General features: G+C 43.2%; 1 protein-coding gene across 2 annotated transcripts in view; it reads left to right on the top strand.

The window, feature by feature from the left end:
- CACNA2D3 (calcium voltage-gated channel auxiliary subunit alpha2delta 3) overlaps nt 1–20,648 on the top strand; it is a 1,019,762-nt gene that overhangs the window by 805,975 nt on the left and 193,139 nt on the right. For both annotated transcript variants that reach the window (XM_029052259.2, XM_029052258.2), the window contains one exon: nt 19,353–19,436. In XM_029052259.2, the coding sequence (XP_028908092.1) occupies nt 19,353–19,436 (84 nt within the window). The remainder of the gene's footprint in view (nt 1–19,352; nt 19,437–20,648) is intronic.

Raw genomic sequence — 20,648 nt, 5'->3', positions numbered from 1 at the left:
GCTGGACAGGCGAGAATGAGGCACAGTGAGAAGGTTAGCACCAGAGGAACGGGGTATGTGGGCCAGGATAAAGGAGGAGAGAAGGGAGGTGAGGTAGGAGGGGGCAAGGTGATGGAGAGCTTTAAAGCCAATAGAGAGGAGTTCTTGCCTGATATGGAGGTTGATAGGCAACCACTGGAGATTTTTAAGGAAGGGGATGACATGTCCAGAACGTTTCTCTAGAAAGATAATCCAGGCAGCAGAGTGAAGTATAGACTGAAGATGGGAGAGACAGGAGGTTGGGAGATCAGAAAGGATGCAGATGCAGTAATCTAGTCGGGATAGGGTGAGTGATTGTACTAACGTGGTAGTGATTTGGATGGAGAGGAAAGGACGGATCTTGGCGATGTTTTATATGAAGGGGGAGGGAGTTGCAGGCCGGAGGGAGAATGTGGACAAGGAGTCAGCAGTGTGATACAAGTGAGATTTAGGCACAGTGAATAGGTTGGAATTAGAGGAATTCCAAGAGGCTAGTTTGTAGTAGGAAATTAAGGAAGTAGGGTAGGAGGTGGTGAGGTGATGGAGTGCTTTAAAGCCAAAGAAAAGGGTTTCTGATTGATGCAGAAGCGGATGGGCAACCAATGGATGTTCATTCATTCATTCGATAGTATTTATTGAGCGCTTACTATGTGCAGAGCACTGTACTAAGCGCTTGGAATGTACAAATCGGTAACAGATAGAGACAGTCCCTGCCCTTTGACGGGCTTACAGTCTAATCGGGGGAGACAGACAAGAACAATAGCAATAAATAGAATAAAAGGGATGGACATCTTAGTAAAACAATAGCAAATAAATAGAATCAAGGTGATGTACATCTCATTAACAAAATAAATAGGGTAATGAAAATATATACAGTTGACTGGGTGAGTACAGTGCTGAGGGGATGGGATGGGAAGGGAGAGGGGGAGGAGCAGAGGGAAAGGTGGGGAGAAGAGGGTTTAGCTGTGGAGAGGTGAAGGGGGGGTAGAGGGAGCAGAGGGAAAAGGGGAAGCTCAGTCTGGGAAGGCCTCTTGGAGGAGGTGAGCTTTAAGTAGGGTTTTGAAGAGGGGAAGATAGTTTGGCGGAGGTGAGGAGGGAGGGCATTCCAGGATCTCGGGAGGATGTGGCCCAGGGGTCGACGGTGCGATAGGCAAGAACGGGGGATGGTGAGGAGGTGGGTGGCAGAGGAGCGGAGCGTGCGGGGTGAGCAGTGGAAAGAGATAAGGGAGGAAAGGTAGGAGGGGGCAAGGTGATGGAGACCCTTGAAGCCCAGAGTGAGAAGTTTTTGTTTTGTGCGGAGGTTGATAGGCAGCCACTGGAGGTTTTCAAGAAGGAGAGTGATATGCCCAGAGCATTTCTGCAGGAAGATGAGCCGGGCAGCGGAGTGAAGAATAGACTGGAGTGGGGCGAGAGAGGAGGAAGGGAGATCAGAGAGAAGGCTGACACAGTAATCTAGCCGGGATATTACGAGAGCCTGTAACAGTAAGATAGCCGTTTGGGTGGAGAGGAAAGGGTGGATCTTGGCGATATTATAAAGGTGAGACTGGCAGGTTTTGGTGACGGATCGGATGTGTGGGGTGAACGAGAGAGCCGAGTCAAAGATGACACCGAGGTTGCGGGCCTGAGAAATGGGAAGGATGATCGTACCATCCACAGTGATAGGGAAGTCAGGGAGAGGACAGGGCTTGGGAGGGAAGATGAGGAGCTCAGTTTTGGTCATGTTGAGTTTTAGGTGGCAGGCAGACATCCAGGTAGAGACGTCTTGGAGGCAGGAGGAGATACGAGCCTGAGGGACAGGGAGAGGACAGGGGCAGAGATGTAGATCTGTGTGTCATCTTGAGTAGTGGGGAGGTGGTGATTTATTTATTTATTTATTTATTTATTTATTTATTTATTTATTTATTTATTTTTTCAAAGAAAAATGATCTGGGCAATAGAGTGGAGTAAGGACTGGAGTGGGGAGAGTCAGGAGGCAGGGAGGTCAGTGAGAAGGCTGATGCAGTAGTCAAGGTAGGATATGATAATTCCTTGGATCAGTGTAGTAACACTTTGGATGGAGAGAAAATGTGGATTTTAACAGTGTTGTGAAGGTAGAACCAACAGGATCTGGTGATAGATCAAATATGTGGCTCAAATTGCTTATTATGTTTGGAAAAAACATTTGTTGGAGTAATTACAGAATATGAACACAGTGGTAAGGTATGCCTACCTAAGAATGTACACTCCTTAGAGCGTGTCATACCAGTGCTTGGATGTTGACTTTATTCCAAAGTTGGAGCCTGAAAGGCCCATGAGGCTGGGTCCTTTATTAGCTGGAAGAACATTTGTCTTCCTGTGAACCCTAGTAAGAGCTGAGAACGATCACTCCATGCCTGTTCCTGGATTTGAGCTTGAGGAAACTGGAAGCAAGATTATGCCAGACTCTGAAGAGTGACTTTTTCCCTCTAAAATTCAATCACTTGCCTAGTCCAACAGATCTCCATTTTTAAGACTTCCACAGTGGCCTAATATACTAAATGAGAAAAATCAAACTATCCTGCTTAAATTTTTTTTCTTTTTTCCATGTATATTTTGGAACAATAGCTCTGTGTCTTATGGCAATGTAAAATTACACATAGGTAGGAACTGATATATCATAGGGTTTTAAACTCTGTGAGAAAAAGTTCTGTATACTGGAAAGCAATAGGTTTTTTATGGTTTGTTTTTGATTTTAGTATTTAAGCACTTATTATGTGGCAGGCATTTTACTAAGCACTGAGGTAGATACAAGCTAATCAGATTGGACACAGTTTATGTCCCAAATGGGGCTCATAGTCTTAATCCCCATTTTCCAGATGAGGGTACTGAAGCAAAGAGAAGTTAAATGACTTGCCCAAGGTCACACAGTAGACAGGTGGTGGAGCCAGGGTTAAATTCCAGGCTCTTATTCCCAGGCCCAGGCTCTTTCCACAAGCCATGCTGCTTCTCAAGCTTGATCTCCAGAATTTAAACTCCAGATTAAAAAAACTCTTCCTCCCCAGGACTTCACAGGACACGAGCTCAGCAGAGAAAGACAATCTGCCCAATTTATGCCTTTAATTCAACTAAATTAAATAATACTAAGGAGAATCATTGTACTAAATACAAGCTAATCAGGTTGGACAGTCCAAGTCGCACATGGGATCCACAGTCTTGATCCCCACTTCACTGATGAGGTAAATTCATTCATTCAATCGTATTTATTGAGCGCTTACTGTGTGCCAAGCACTGTACTAAGCGATTGGAAACTACAATTAACAGTAGAGACAATCCGCAACAGGCTTACATGAGGCCCACAGAAGTGAAGTGACTTGTCCAAGGTCACACAGCAGACAAGTGGCAGAGCTGGGATTAGAACCCAGGTCCTTCTGACTCCTAGGCCTGTGCTCTATCCCCTAAGCCACACTGCTTCTCAGATGATCAATTGATTGATTGAGTGAGGGATTGAAGGGGCCATATCATTTTCTGTTTCTGTCAAAGGCCTTCTCCTGGGTATTTTATTATCCTTACGGTGGCAAAGCAGCATGGCCTAGTGGCAAGAACACCAGCTTGGGAGTCAAAGGTCATGGGTTTTAATCCCAATTCCTCCACTTGTCTGCTGTGTGTTCTTGGGCAAGTCACTTAACTTTTCTGTGCCTCAGTTACCTCATCTTTAAAATGGAGATTGAGACTGTGAGCCCCAGGTGGGACAGGGACTGTGTCCAACTTGATTACCTTGTAGTTATCCCAGAGCTTAGAACAGTGCTTGGCACATAGTAAGCACTTAACAAATATTGTGATTATTTTAATTATTATTATCATTGCTTTATTGCTACCACCAAAATAGTCTTGGAGCCATAGCTTTCCAGAGTCAAATCTGGTTGTTTGTCTAGTGTGGGGAAAAGGGTGGAGATTAGGTTCTTCAGTATTATTGGTGCTGGAGGTCAGAGCTGAGTAGCTCAGAATAAATTCCTACAGAATCAATCAAAAGTATTTGTTGAGCACCTGCTCTATGCAGAGCACTGTACTAAGTGCTTGGGAGAGTCCCCTAGAATTAGTAGACATGGTCTCTGCCTTCAAGGAGATTACAATCTATTATCCAGGGTCACAAATACTAAAATAAATTACAGGTAGAAGGAAGTAATAGAGGGTATATATGATATATATGAGATATGAGATATATGAGATATGATTGAGAAGCAGCGTGGTTCAGTGGAAAGACCATGGGCTTTGGAGTCAGAGGTCATGAGTTCGAATCCCAGCTCTGCCACTTGTCAGCTGTGTGACTGTGGGCAAGTCACTTAACTTCTCTGTGCCTCAGTTACCTCATCTGTAAAATGGGGATTAAGACTGTGAGCCCCACGTGGGACATCCTGAGTCCCCTGTGTCTACCCCAGCGCTTAGAACAGTGCTCGGCACATAGTAAGCGCTTAATAAATACCAACATTATTATTATATATAAATTAGTGCTCAGGGGGAGGGAAGTTGTGAGTACTTAGGAGAGGGTTGACATTTTCCTTGATTCCTTCTCTTTCCACCCCCATGTTCTCTCTGTCACCAAATCCCACCAATTCTTCCTCCACAGCATTCTTAAAATCCTCCCCTTCCACCATGGTGGCCCAAACACTTGCCATATCTTGACTTGATTACTGCATCAGCATACAATCTGACTTCCTTCCCTCCAGTCTTTCCTTCTCAAGAACATCACTCTGCTGCCCAGATCATATTTCTAAAGCATCATTCTGCATACATCGTCCTACTCCTCAGAAATCTCCAATGACTGCCTATTGAACTCTCCCAAATGGTTAGTACATTTAACTGCACACGGTAGCTCTCAATAAATACTACTGATTGATTGACTTGCACAAAAGCGCTGAACTGGCAGTTGGGGGAATATAAGGTGGAGAGATTAGCAGTTTATCAGAGCTGGCCTCCTGGAGGAGATGTAATTTCAGAAGTGCTTTGAAGATGGGGAGAGCTCTGGTCTGTCAGATATGAAGAGAGGGAAGGGTGTGAACAAGATGAAGGCAATGAGGGAGATGAGAATGAGGCACAGTGAGTTCCATGAAGCACCATGACCCCAGCGCTTAGAACAGTGCTTGGCATATAGGAAGCGCTTAACAAATACCATCATTATTATTATTATCTTGTATCCATCTCAGCTTTTTGTACATTTCTGGAGATGTGAGCCCGTCTTCTACACTGTGAGCCTGTTGTTAGGTAGGGGTTGTCTCTTTTTGTTGCCGAATTGTACTTTCCAGAAGCAGCGTGGCTTAGTGAAAAGATCACGGGCTTGGGAGTCAGAGGTCATGGGTTCTAATCCTGCCTCTGCCACTTGTCAGCTGTGTGACCTTGGGCAAGTCACTTAACTTCTCTGTGCCTCAGTTACTTCATCTGTAAAATGGGGATGAAGGCTGTGAGTCCCACATGGGACAACCTGATTACCTTCTATCTACCCCAGCGTTTAGAACAGTGCTTGACACATGAAACAAAAACTTCTCACTCTAAGCTTCAAGGCTCTCCATCACCTTGCCCCCTCCTACCTCTCCTCCCTTCTCTCTTTCTACTCCCCACCCCGCACGCTCCTCTCCTCTGCCGCCCACCTCCTCACCGTCCCTCGGTCTCGCCTATCCCGCCGTCGACCCCTGGGCCACGTCCTCCCGCTTTCCTGGAATGCCCTCCCTCCTCACCTCCGCCAAACTAATTCTCTTCCCCTCTTCAAAGCCCTACTTAGAGCTCACCTCCTCCAGGAGGCCTTCCCAGACTGAGCTTCCCCTTTTCCCTCTGCTCCCTCTGCTGCCCCTCTACCCCCTTCACCTCCCCTCAGCTAAGCCCCCTTCCCCCCCCCCTTTCCCTCTGCTCCTCCCCCTCTCCCTTCCCCTCCCCTCAGCACTGTGCTTGTCTGCTCAATTGTATATATTCTTTATTACCCTATTTATTTTGTTAATGAGATGTACATCACCTTGATTCTATTTATTGCTTTTGTTTTAATGAGATGTACATCCCCTTGATTCTATTTATTGCTATTGTTTTTGTCTGTCTGTCTCCCCCGATTAGACTGTAAGCTCGTCAATGGGCAGGGACTGTCTCTATCTGTTGCCGATTTGTACATTCCAAGTGCTTAGTACAGTGCTCTGCACATAGTAAGTGCTCAATAAATACTATTGAATGCATGAATGAATTAATGAACATAGTAAGCACTTAAATACCAGTATTATTATTATTATCACCTTGGAAAGAACAAAGAGTGAAAGCTGAGGAGAATAGCATGGCTAAGTAGGAGGGAGAGAGATGATTGAGTACCTTAAAATCGATGATCAGGAGCTTTTAAAAAATTTTTAAATGGTATTTGTTAAGCACTAATTATGGGCCAGGCACTGTACTTAATACAATAATACTTGTGGTATTTGTTAAGTGCTTACTATGTGCCAGACATGCTGGGATAGATACAAGCTAATCAATTTGGACTCACTTTACATCCCTCATGGGGCTCACAGTCTTAATATCCATTTTACAGATGAAGTAATTGAGGCACAGAAAAGTGAAGTGACTCTCCAAAGGTCACATTGCAGACAAATGTCAGAGTCAAGATTAGAAGCCAGATCCTTCTGACTCTCAAATCCCTTCTCTAAGTACTAGGCCATGCTGCTTCTGCTTGATGACTATAATGGGCAATGATTAAAAATCTTTGAGGAATGGGGAGATGTGTACAGACAAAGTTGGAAAAAATGATGCGGGCAGCAGAGTGAAATATGGAAAGAAAAACTCAACTATATTATTACTTGGTATGAATGAACATTGAAGTCAAAATTACCATACATAAAGATGTAAACTGAATTAAATTTCAATTTTTCAAGTGATTTTCACCCACCATACCTCCACTTATAGAAGTATTCTGTATAAGCTACTTAACGTCCTATCATTACTAGTGTTTCTCCTTTCTTCCTAAGGAAAATTTTAGTATATGTTAGGGTGGCACAGCAACTTAAATAGTTATTTCAAGCATAAACTCCCTACAGTGCAAAGATCAATAGTCATTTTGTAAATACAAATTTGCTTTATAAGTTATAGTAACAGACTATTGAAAGACACTTTATGCTTGTTTCTTTGATATGTCCCATTTCCTATCCCTATTTTTCCCATCACACACTTGCTTATGTATAATACATCTGGCCTTTATTTAAAACCACACCTCAAAGGAATATTTGTTTAAAAAAACCATTTCATAGCACAAAATAACTTTTCATGATAAATTCTCCCCCAAACAGACTTTTTAGAAAGACTAACCTCCCTGAAGGTCTGTATGTATCTATGCAAACTTTCAAACCAACTTGAGATCCATGAATCAAATTTTCAAAGGAATTTGCAGATATCCTAACAAAGACCAGATACAATGCTTTAAGAGTGATGGTTACAAGATTCATCAGCAGTGGGGTAGGAAATTGCCAAATTGTCTTGAATAGCTCTACAGGCCAGAAATCACTCTACGGCTAAATAATTGGGTGACATTCAGAGTAGTAACTTCAGTATCAGAAACAGGATTGACAGTGTTTAAGTGTGTTTCTGTAAGGACCACTGTACTAGTAGTTGGGAAATAAACAAAAGAAGTGTGACACTACCCTTCACTTTGAGTAGTCTGCAGTTATTCATTCATTCATTCATTCAATTGTATTTATTGAGCTCTAACATTGTAGAAGAGCACTGTACTTAGCAATTGGGAAAGTACAATGCAACAGTGAACAGACACATTCCCTGCCCACAATGAGCTTACTAATTGAGAATCAATCTATCAATCAATGGTATTTATTGAGTGCTTAATCAATCATATGTACTGAGTATTTACTGTGTGCACAGCACTGTACTAATAATAATGGTATTTGTTAAGCGCTTACTATGTGCCAAGTACTGTTCATTGCACTGAGAGGGGATACAAGGTAATCAGGTTGTCCCACATGGGGCTCACAGTCTTAATCCCCATTTTGCAGATGAGGTAACTGAGGCACAGAAAAGTTAAGTGACCTGCCCAAAGTCACACAGCTGACAAATGGCAGAGCTGGGACTAGAACCCATGACCTCCGAGTCCTGAGCCCGTAATCTTTCCACTGAGCCATGCTGCTTCTCTAAGTACTTGAGTAAAATATAATAATATGACAGAGTTGGTAGACACATTCCCTGCCTTTAGCGAGCTTACAGTCTAGAGGGAATCTGTAGACTTTTATAGTCCCCACTTTGTCACCTATGTACCTGGGTCCATACCCTCTAAGCACTTTGATACTCATCCCTTCTTCATGGCACTTATATCCTATTGATTCCCCTATCCGTTATGTATTTTACTTTCTATCTCTTCACCTAAGCTCCTTGAGGGAAGGGATCATGTCCCAGCCCCACAGCACTTAGGCACATATCTGCAACTTATTTTAATGTCTGTCTCCTCCTTTAGACTCTGAAGCAGTAAGCACTAAAAAAATATGATTGATTGATTCAGCGGAGGATGTGGTGGGGAGATGAGAAGTTAATCAGGGGTTGAGAACATATCGACTTTCCCATCACTGTAGAAAGCACCACCATCCTTCTTGTCTCACAAGCCTGTAACCTTGGTGTTATCTTTGACTCCTCTCTCTTTCATTCAACCCACATATTCAATCCATCACTCAATCCCTTTGGTTCCACCTTCACAATTTCACTAAAATCCACCCTTTCCTCTCCATCCAAACTGCTACCACGTTAATGCAGTCACTTATCCTATCCTGCCTCGATTACTGTATCAGCTTCCTTGCTGACCTCCCAGCCTCTCCCCACTCCAGTCCATACTTCACTCTGCTGCCTAGATCATATTTCTACAAAATCGTTCAGCACATCTTTCCCCACTCCTCAAGAAACTCCAGAGACTGCTCATCTACCTCTGCATCAAACAAAAACTCACCATTGGCTTTAAAGTTCTTCATTACCTTGTCCCCTCCTACCTCACCTTAGTCCTACTACCTTACACCTCCTACAATAATCCAGCCCCTTCTGCGTTACCTTGACTTCCTTCCTGCCCCCGCCCAACCCCACAGCACTTATGTACATATCTATAATTTATTCATTTATATTAATATATGTCTCCTCCTCTAGACTGTAAGCTCACTGTGGGCAGGAAATATATCTATTGTTATATAGTACATTCCCAAGTGCTTAGTACAGTGCTGTGTGCACAGAAAATGCTCAGTAAATATGATTAAGAGAATTAGTAAATGATTAAAGACATGATCTTAGCTTCAATTTTGGAGGGAATGACCTCCTCAAACAGTCATGAAAAATGTAAAAACATCTGTAGCAATCTATATACATATAGGGGAGTAAGGCAGGAGGAAATGCAAGACTGCAGAGAAGGATAGAGGTCAGGGCTGGAGAGATAAACTTGAGAATTATCTGCATAGAAATGATCATTGAAGCCAAGGGAGTAATGAGTTCTCCAAGGGAAGGGGAGTAGATGGAGAATAGCAGGGGACCCAAAACTGAGTCTTGAGGTACTTCCACTGTCAAAGGGTGGGAGGCAGAGGGTGAACCTGTGAAAGAAACCAAAAAGGATTGGCCAGAGAGATAGAAGGAAAACCAGGAAAGGACAGTGTCAGTGAAGCCAAGGTTAGATAATGTTTCAGGGAGTACGGGGTGGGCCAAAATGTCAAAGGCAGCTGAGCAGTTGAGGAAGATTAGAATGGAGTAGAGGATTTTGGATTTGGCAAGATAGTCACTAGCAACCTTAGAGAGGGCAGTTTTCATAGAGTGAAGGTGGGGTGGAAAGCGGATGTAGACAGTCACTCAAGGAGTTTGGAGTGGAATGGTAGAAAGAGATGGACCAATAATTTGAGGGAGTCATGGGGTCAAGGGAGGAATTTTTTAGGAAATGGTATACATGAGCATGTTTGAAAGTAGTGGGGATGAAACCATTGCTAAATGAACAGTAGAAGATAATGGTCAGGGAGAGGAAGGAGGGGTCAAGTGTTTTAATAAGGTATGAAGGGATGGGGTCAGAGGTGCAGATGTAAGGGGTAGTTTTTGAGAGGAGGGAAGGTAGCATCTCATGAGATGCTGCCAGGAAAGTGGAGGAGTCAAAGAGGACCAGGAGAGATTTTAGGGAGATCATGCCTGATACTTGGAATTTTATCAATGACGTATGTAACCAGGTCATTAGGGAAAGAAATGGGTGTTGTGGATACATCAAGAGAAGGTAGAAAGGTAAAGAAACCAAATGGGGCATGGTGACTTTAGAAAATTGAAAAGCTTCAAAAGATTGGAGGTCTCTGTGGGGGAACAAGACAGATTTGTAGGATATGGGTGTGCGAACAAGACAGATTTGCAGTGTATGGGTGTTTATGGGAAGCAACATGACCTAGTGCCAAGAGTCCAGGCTTGGGAGTCAAAGGTCATGGGTTCTAATCCAGGCCCTGCAATTTATCTGCTCTGTGACCTTGGGCAAGTCCCTTTACTTCTCTATGCCTCAATTACTTCATCTGTAAAATGGGGATTGAGACTGTGAGCCCCACCTGGACAACCTGATTACCTTGTATCTACCCTAGTGCTTAGAATGGTGCTTGGCTCCTAGTAGAACAGTGCTTGGCACCTAGTAAGCACTTAACAAATACCATCATTATTATTACTGTGGTCTGATAGAGAAGTGGAGAGTTGAAGGTAGAAACTTTGCAGTGACTAGAGATGATTCCGGCTCTGTCACTTGTCTGCTGTGTGCCTTGGGCAAATCACTTCTCTGTTCCTCAGTTAACTGTAAAATGGGGATTAAGACTGTGAACTGGATGTGGGATAGGGACTGTGCTCAACACAATTTGCTTGTATCCACCCCAGCACTTAGTATAGTGCCTGGAACATAGTAAACACTTAACAAATGCCATTATTATTATTATTATTGTTACATCCTCATGGATATTGAAGTCACAAGGGATCGATGTAGGATTGGAGAAAGAGAGAAGGAATGTGAGAAAGGGATCAAAATGGTTCAGAAAGTTGAAGGAGGGGCCTGGAAGGGCAGCAGATGACCATGACTAGTACTTATAATGGGTGGTAGAGGTGAATGGTATGGAATGGTATGGCTTCCCCAATGTATGGAACATGGAGTAAATGCCACAAGGCTTGAAGGGTGCCACCATAATCTCCATCTTTAAGAAGAAAGGGGAGAGAGCTTACTGGCAAAACTCCCAGGGCATCTCACTTCTTTCCATTGCTGGCAAGACTCTAGCCAAAGTCCTTTGTACAGGTTACTAGACAATATAGTCAATTGAGCACTACCTGAATCACAATATGGCTTCAGATCAAACTATAACACAAAAGATATGATCTTTGCAGCACAATAGGCACAAGAAAAGTTCAGAAAGCAAAACCAGTGCCTCTAAGCTATTTTCACAGACCTTAACCTGGAGACTGTAATCACCTTATATTCAATTGTATTTATTGAGCACTTACTGTGTGCAAAGCACTGTACTAAATGCTTGGAAGAGTACAGTATAACAACAGACACAATCCTGCGCACAACAAACTCACAGTCTAGAGGGGGAGACAAACATTAATATAAATAGATAAAGAAATTACAGATATATACATATGTGTTGTTGGGATGGGAGGGAGAATGAATGAAGGAGCAAGGAAAGGCAGTACAGAAGGGAGTCAGAGGAGAGGAGGATTTAGTCAGGGAAAGCTTCTTGAAGGAGATGTGCCTTCTCTAAGGCTTTGAAATGGGGGAGAGCAATTATCTGTCTGATATAAGGGGGGTAGTTCCAGGCCAGAGGTAAGATGTGGGTGAGAGGTTGGCAGTGAGATAGATGAGATTGAGGTAGAGGTTAGCTTTAGAGGAACGAAGTGTGCAGGCTGGGTTGTAGTAGGAAAGTAGCGAGGTGAGGTAAGAGAGGGCAAGGTGATAAAATGCTTTAAAGCCAATGGTGAGGAGTTTTTGTTTGATGCGGAGATGGATGGTCAACCACTGGAGTTTCTTGAGGAGTGGGGTAACATGGTCTGAACGTTTTTGACTGAAAGTGATTCAGGCAGCAGAATGGAGTATGGACTGGAGAGGGGGGAAAGACAGGAGGCAGAGAGGTCAGCAAGGAGGCTGATATAATAATCAAGGCAAGATAGGATAAGTACTTGCATTAATGTTGTAGCAGGGATTATGGGCAGGGCTCACATCTACCAACTCTATTATATTGTACTTTACCAAGCACTTAGTACAGTGTTCTGCACACAGCAAGTCTTCAATAAATACTATTGACTGCTTGATTATCAGTGGACCAGAGGCCTTGGAAACTGATGAGCAAAGTCATTTCTCTTGATAAAATAACTAGGATCCTTAGGCTACTCCACAGTGGTACGGTTGATCAAATCAGAAATGAAAGAACCTTTATTTCTTACCATATGGAGTGAAACAGAACTGTGTGATAGGTCCAATCCTAGCAGCATGGCCTAGTGCATAGAGTACGGGCCTGGGATTCATAAAAACCTGTGTTCTAATGCTGGCTTGGCCACTTGTCTGCTGTGTGGCCTCGGGCAAGTCATGACTTCTCTGTGCCTCACTAACCTCATCTGTAAAATGGGGATTAAGACTGTGAGCCCTATGTGGGACAGGGACTGTGTCCCAAGTGATTAGCTTGTATCTACCTCCGTGCTTAGAACAGTGCCTGACTCATAGAAGCACTTGACAAATATCATCATCATTATTTTTATTATTAATCCTGTTCAACCAATTCTTTGCTGCCATGCTCAACAATGTATCAAGAGATCTGGAAGCAGACATCAGGATCCACTTCCAACTCAACATGCTATGAGCATCATCAGAAGTGTTTGAGATGGTGGTTCTGGACATGTGTGGTTCAAATAACTGCACTGTTGAAGTATATACAAAAGTTCATGGTTCAAAGGTTTGCATTCTTGTGCCCATGAATTGCTTTTCCCATTCAGCATATCTGACAATAAAACTAAAGAAAACTGAAGTTTTGTATTAGCCCTTACCAGGGAAACCCCACACATAACCAAAAATTTTCATTGACAAACCCAGAATTGAATTCCACTGCCAATGCGGCATACCACCCAGCAATACGTGGATTAACAAAGCATTAGAAGACAAAATCAACCAGGTAAGCACTGCTTACTGTAGAGGCCAAAGCAGACTATGGTGAGACTAGAGCATCACATTCCATATAGAGATGTGACTGTACCTATTACAGAAGACACATCCAGTTTCTTAAGCTGTTTTCCTGTCATTTCATCTAAGAACCATATTTAATGTTGGTATTTGTTAAGCGCTTACTATGTGCCGAGCACTGTTCTAAGCGCTGGGGTAGACATAGGGGAATCAGGTTGTCCCACGTGAGGCTCACAGTCTTAATCCCCATTTTACAGATGAGGGAACTGAGGCACAGAGAAGTTAAGTGACTTGCCCACAGTCACACAGCCGACAAGTGGCAGAGCTGGGATTCGAACTCATGAGCCCTAACTCCAAAGCCCGTGCTCTTTCCACTGAGCCACGCTGCATATTTAACATCATGTGTTAGGTCAAGTTACCAACAAGGTCCTAACCAAGAGGCAGCTTAAAAATAGAGACAGGTCCTCCATGTGAAACATCCATTAGCATAAAAAGAATCTGTCTTCTTGTGAAAGCCGTGCAGAAGGGAGTTGGGGTCAAATCAGTATTTCTAGCCATATTCATACCCAAGGATAGGATCTCACCATCAGTAGTGCCATTATTAAAAATTAAGACCAGCTCACTGTAAGAATCAATAAATATTTTGTAGAACATATGGACAGTATAAAGAAATATCATTTAGTATGAAGATCAAGGAAGGATGGACTATATAATCTAAAGTGTTCTGTTGGTCTATTTCTGCCATCTTGACTTCTAATAATAGTAATAATAATAATGTTGGTATTTGTTAAGCGCTTACTATGTGCAGAGCACTGTTCTAAGCGCTGGGGGAGATACAGGGTCCTCAGGTTGTCCCACATGAGGCTCACAATCTTAATCCCCATTTTACAGATGAGGTAACTGAGGCACAGAGAAGTTGTGACTTGCCCAAGGTCACACAGCTGACAAGCATTGGAACCGGCATTCGAACCCATGAGCTATGGCTCCCAAGCCCAGGCTCTTTCTACTGAGCCATGCTGCTTCTAGGAGGGTGTTAATAGATTATCCTTTGTGCAGTTTGGTCTTTCCCTAAATCATATACATTAATCTCTCTGCCACCATTTATATCAATTATTTGGTTGATGATGGGATTTATGTTGCCAAGTAAACTCAGAACTGAAGGCATTTTAAGGAGTAGTTAGAGACTACAACCAGAAAGAATCTGTAGAAGTCATGCTTACAAAGTTGTGTTGAAATCAAGACCAAATAGCTCTCCAACAGTGACATAGCTAGATTAATGTCCTTTTGCTCCCAGAGGCTGTTGTCATCAAGTTTACAATAGCCAGCTCCTCAATCTTGAGATCCAAGAGCAGGAATTTTCAAATCCAATTCTTCCCCAGGACTTAAGTGAGGTTCCAAGGCGGAGCATTAACTCTTTCAGTTTTCCAGGATAATTCCACAGGAGCTTGGCAGATCTTGCTCTATGAAATGTTAATCAGCTGAAATCCTTCAAAATGATCTCATAAAGTAGTGCTTTATAAAGTCCCCTGACTGTCTCTCTGCAAACTAAATTGCAAAGTTGTTGGAACTTCAGAGCTGGGGGAGGCGTGGGGAAGAGGTAGGTGGACTTTCCATTCAGCTCTGGGGGAAGGAACTCAAGCTAATCACGGGGCTGTGTGTGCATTTTCATCAGAAACCAAAGCATGTGTGGCTGAACCTGGAGCTGAGCCCCACAGCAAGGGGGGGATCCCAGTCTGAGAGAACACAGCCAGGGCTCTTTCAGCACCTCAGGTTGGAGTGCAGAAAGCACTATGGCAGGGGAGGGAGCTAGAGCTCGTGGAGAACTGCCGATGCTGCCACCATGCTGCCACGGTGTGTGGGTGAAGGGAGACACATATGGATGTGGTGAGGGGCGGGGTGGAGTCCTTTTTCTCCCCTCAGAGCAGGAAAGTGGTGTAAACTGAAGCGGATTCGTACTACCTCCACGGGAGGGTCTGTGCTGCCTGAAGTCCAGCATGACCTTAGGCAGCAGGAATCCTCCGGAGAAACTAGTCAGAGGCTGCTTTGGTTTGTGCCACTTTCCTGCTTTGAGGGGAGGAAAAAGGCCCACCCATCCCTCACTGAGTGTGCACATCTCCCTTCATCCACACAGCCAGCCAGTGGAGGCAATAACATCAACAACTACCTGTGGGGCCTACCAGGGGGCAGGCACCAGACCAATAGCAGATTGTGTTATATAACTAGGAGGAGGCGTCAGCACCATGTTCAACCCCTTCACCTCAGGATATATAGAACTCATATGACGCCCAAACAACTTCATAAGCCAACCAAATGTCTCTTATGGAAATCACACCCCTGTCACAGACTCTCTAGGAAGTCATATAGTATCCTGCAGCTTTTGGGAGTGTAGGTGTGTAGGGAATTGTGTTTATATAAACAAGATTAAAGTCAATACACACACAAATACATGCACATTAGCACTCCGTCCTCTCCTGGTTTTCATCTTATCTTACTGGCCATTCATTCTCGGTCTCCTTCGCAGACTCCTCCTCCCCCTCCCATCCTCTAACTGTAGGGGTTCCTCAAGGGTCAGTTCTTGGCCCTCTTCTGTTCTCCATCTACACTCACTCCCTTGGTGAACTCATTTGCTCCCATGGCTTCAACTATCATCTCTATGCAGATGACACACAAATCTACATCTCTTCCCCTGTTCTCTTCCCCTCCTTTCAGGCTCGTATTTCCTCCTACCTCCAGGACGTCTCCACCTGGATGTCTGCCCGCCACCTAAAATTCAACATGTCCAAAACTGAGCTCCTTATTTTCCCTCCCAAGCCCTGTCCTCTTCCTGACTTCCCTGACACTGTGGATGGTACGACCATCCTTTCCGTCTCTCAAGCCCACAACCTTGGTGTCATCCTTGACTCAGCTCTCCCATTCATCCCACACATCCAATCCATCACCAATGCCTGCCAGTCTCACCTTTACAATATCGCCAAGATCCACCCTTTTTTCTCCATCCAAACGGCTATCGTACTGGTACAAGCTCTCATAATATCCCGACTGGATTATTGTGTCAGCCTTCTCTCTGATCTCCCTTCCTCCTGTCTCTGCCCACTCCAGTCTATTCTTCATTCCGCTGCCTGGATCATTTTCCTGCAGAAACGCTCTGGGCATGTCACTCCCCTCCTTAAAATCCTCAAGTGGTTGCCTATCAACCTCCGTATGAAACAAGAACTTCTCACTCTGGGCTTCAAGGCTCTCCATCACCTTGCCCCTCCTACCTCACCTCCCTTCTCTCTTTCTACTGCCCTCCCCGCACGCTCCGCTCCTCTGCCGCTCACCTCCTCACCGTCCCCCGTTCACGCCTATCCCGCCGTCGACCTCTGACCCACGTCCTACTGCTGTCTTGGAATGCCCTCCCTCCTCACCTCCGCCAAACTAACTCTCTTCCCCTCTTCAAAGCCCTACTGAGAGCTCATCTCCTCCAAGAGGCCTTCCCAGACTTAGCTTCCCCTTTTCCCTCTGCTCCCTCTGCTCCCTCTCCTCCCCCCACACCTCCCCTCAGCTAAGGCTTCTTTCCCCCCTTTCCCTCTGCTCCTCCCCCTCTCCCTTCCCTCCCCTCAGCATTGTGCTCATTTGTATATATTTTTATTATCCTATTTATTTTGTTAATGAGGTGTACATCCCCTTGATTCTATTTATCGTGATTAAGTTGTCTTGTTTTTGTCCGTCTGCCTCCCCTGATTAGACTGTAAACCCGTCAATGGGCAGGGATTGTCTCTATCTGTTGCCAAATTGTACATTCCAAGCGCTTAGTACAGTGCTCTGCACATAGTAAGCACTCAATAAATACTATTGAATGAATTAGTCGAAACAGGTGCACTCCACACAAGTTTCCAAGACCAGGTTTTGAGAAGCAGCATGGCCTAGTGGAAAGAGCGTGGGACTGGGAGTAAGGAGACCTAGGTTCTAATCCTGGTTTTGCCACTTGTCTGCTTTGTTAACCTGGGCAAGTCACACAACTTCTTTCGATCTCAGTTTCCTTATCCATAAAATGGGGATGAAATAACTCTTCCTCCTACTCAGATTGTGTCCATGTGTGACAAGGCTTGTGTCTGACCTGATTATCTTGTATCCACCCTAGGGCTTAGTACAGTGCTTGGCACATAATTAGGACTTAACAAACTTCACAATAATTATTATTGTTACAGATTCTAATTTAAAATCAGCTATCATTTACAGTGGCAGCTAAGAGAATCAGTTTCCCTTCTCTTAATTTTGTTATCAGTTAACAGAATGTATTACATATTGAGTGAAAGGCACTGACCTAAGTACTTGAGAGAGTACAGTAGATTTAGAAGACATGATTCCTACCCTACAGTTTAGGAGAGAAGACAGACACAGATGAGTAAATTTTAGATATTAGGGTATATAAAACAATTGGCTCAGTGGAAAGAGCCCGGGCTTGGGAGTCAGAGGTCATGGGTTCGAATCCTGGCTCTGCCACTTGTCAGCTGTGTGACTTTGGGCAAGTCACTTAACTTCTCTGCACCTCAGTTACCTCATCTGTAAAATGGGGATTAAGACTGTGAGCCCCACGTGGGACAACGTGTTTCCCCTGTGTCTACCCCAGCGCTTAGAACACTGCTCGGCACATAGTAAGCGCTTAACAAATACCAACATTATTATTATTATTATTATGTACAGAAGTGCTTCAGTGGGTTTGATAGCTTAAGTGTGGAAGGGCCAGAAAATGTAAGTCAGGATGGTAGTGGAGGGGATATGACCTGGCAAGAAGAAAAATTAATCAGAGAAGTCTTCCTGGAAAAGATATAATTTCAGAAAGATTATGTGGTAGGTCTACTGATCCCAAGCCCATGCTCTTTCCACTAGACTGCATTACTTCCCAGGACTGATGAAATAGGTTGATGTCACAAAATTGACCATCAATTTACCACAGTGATCTTTTTGCTTTGAAATAGAATAGAAAGTCACTTCACCATGGAGTATCCAGAACATCCTGGCTCTTCACATCTAGGCTGAGGTCCAGTTTGTTTTCTCCTCCAAAGATCACCTGGAGTTTGTCCAAGTGGAAATTCAGCTGCCATTTTAATGGAAGGACCACTGCAGTTGTTTTGTTCAAAACCAAGGAAGTTTCAAGCTCAACTCCACAACTGCCCATTTTTTTTGATTACTCAGAGTCTCTGTGTTTTACTTACAATCAACCCAGATGGAAAACAAACATCTTGAGAAGTGATAATAAGCAACTTTCAGACGTAAAAACATTTAAAACTAGGGGCAGGCATTTTTTATGTTTCTAATTCTCTTGAAATTGGATGGAGTCACTAATATGTCCACAAATAGCAAAAGAGTGAGGAAATCTTATGTCAACACTTCCATATCTCATAGAATGTGTTTTAAAACTTAGAAGGCCCATTTTTGTCTAATGTTCAGTAGAGGGCAGAATTTCCCACATTATAAACAACCCGATTTTATAGATTTAAAGACATGAAAAATGTTTGTACACAATGGGAGATCTGCAGAACAAATAACTTTAGTGACGAAGGCCGTTATCGGTGTTTTCTCCAATTTTTTCCATGATAATCTGGAGTATCCTGTTGAGAAATCTGAACATCGACAATTCCCCCAAATTATGTTTGTCTTGTACAAAAAAGAATGGGTAAACATTATATGAATATAGTTTTAGGAAATACAACTTTACAAATAACTGAAAAAGCAAATCTAGGAAATTTGGTATAAACATTTATAGCAATAATTTGGGAAATTTCCCATGTCCTAATGTTGGGTGAGGGAGACAGGACTGTTGTGATATGTTATAAAACAAGTGAGAGGTTACCATTGACAATCTCCTGACAAGTCTTTAATCTTTGCTTTTAACCCATTTCTGAAAAGGGTTCGATTTTAGAGGACATATAGAAACAGAACATTCTAATTAAAGAGAAAGGCAGGTAATACAGAAGTAGTTTTCTTAGCAGGAGTAATACAGCTCAATTTTTGTCAAGTCAAGGTTGTTTACTTCTTTCCAACTCAGGGAAAAACATTTATGTGCAGCTGTGCTTTGTTTTGTTATAATTAAACCACCCCATCCTGAAAATCTTCTTTCCTTCTCACTAATGTCCAACTTCTCACAGTTCAATTTATATGAAACAGGATCCAGGAAAATAAATGCTACCATGCCTGATTCTTTAATTATTTTTTTTTTCTGCCTTAGTATGAAGAAGGAAAAAAACGAAGGAAACCCAACTATAGCAGTGTTGACCTTTCTGAGGTTGAGTGGGAAGACAGAGATGATGTGGTAAGTGATTTGTTTAAGGTCTTGTCAGAAGCTTAGGTCCTATCCCACTACTGTACCTGGAAGCTGTTCAAAAAGTCAGCAAAGCGGCCCACCTGGCTGCTCACAGGGAAGAAAAGACAATGGCCCCTTTTACTTCATTCAGGATTTTATTGCTCTTCTGCTTTGTACAGCTTTTTTTTCCCAGAAAGGCAAACACACCTACTTGGTCGGGACTGTTAAAACCATCACCTGATTTGCTTATGGTTCTTTTTTGCAGGTTATTCAGACCAAATCTCCTCAGTGCTAATCAGTGTGTGACATTCTCCTAATCACAGGTATATTTTAGGACAGCAGAGGTATTTGCCTGCAGGGAGGTCGTTGAAAGTCAATGCAAATCAGGTCAGCAGGAATGAACTCGTTTGGAACTTGGCAGGCCCAAATGTATTATAGGACAGCAGTACAGTGTTTACAGGTTACCTCCCACTACCCTACCCTGCTTCTCCATGCTCGTTTCCTGCATCTTCATATGGTCCCTGCCCCTGTTCTTTGGCTTCACCGTACTACAGCTCCATGGTTATTTACCTCACAAGTTCTGTCTTTGCTTCAGTACTGTGTCAAAAGCTTTCTTTATGTCCACGGCTTAACCGCTGTCAAATCTTTTTGTTACTTCCTCAATAAATCAGATCTGGTAGATATGGCTGCTTTTTGAATCCAGGATGACTGTCCTTAATTAAGACATAACTTTCCAGGTGTGCCTTTCTATCATGCAGTTAATTTTCATGTAAGGGTCCTGCTGTCAAAGTCATGTTTTCATATTTGCCTACATTTTCCTTGGATTCGTCTTGTCACCTTTGCATCCCTTCCCTTCTAGTCCATTAAACCTTCCCTAGGGATTTTGAGTGTACCATTAAAAATTCCCAAATATATATTTCTCATGCCTTTCAGAAATATGGGATGAATCCTATTCATCTGTCTCTGTAGTTCTGTGACTCCTCAGATGTTTTACTTTCTCAACCCTCCACCCTCTTCTGACATATATCTATTTTCTTTCTCCCCTATGAAATAAGCATATTTGTTTTAAAAATTGAAATGCCCCACCCCCCTCCTTTGTAATCATTAAGTCTACTCAAGTTTGGTTTTCAGTTCAGTTTTAGATCAAGAATCTTTCCCTTATCGTGAAATACATGGTTTCCTTCTCTGAACTCTTTTTCCTCCAGGCAGTCAAACATTACT

This window comes from Ornithorhynchus anatinus, chromosome X1 (genome assembly GCF_004115215.2).
Source record: "Ornithorhynchus anatinus isolate Pmale09 chromosome X1, mOrnAna1.pri.v4, whole genome shotgun sequence".
NCBI classification, from domain to species: Eukaryota; Metazoa; Chordata; class Mammalia; order Monotremata; family Ornithorhynchidae; genus Ornithorhynchus; species Ornithorhynchus anatinus.
The sequence above is the reverse complement of the archived record's forward strand: the minus strand, read 5'-3'. Positions and strand labels throughout refer to the sequence as shown.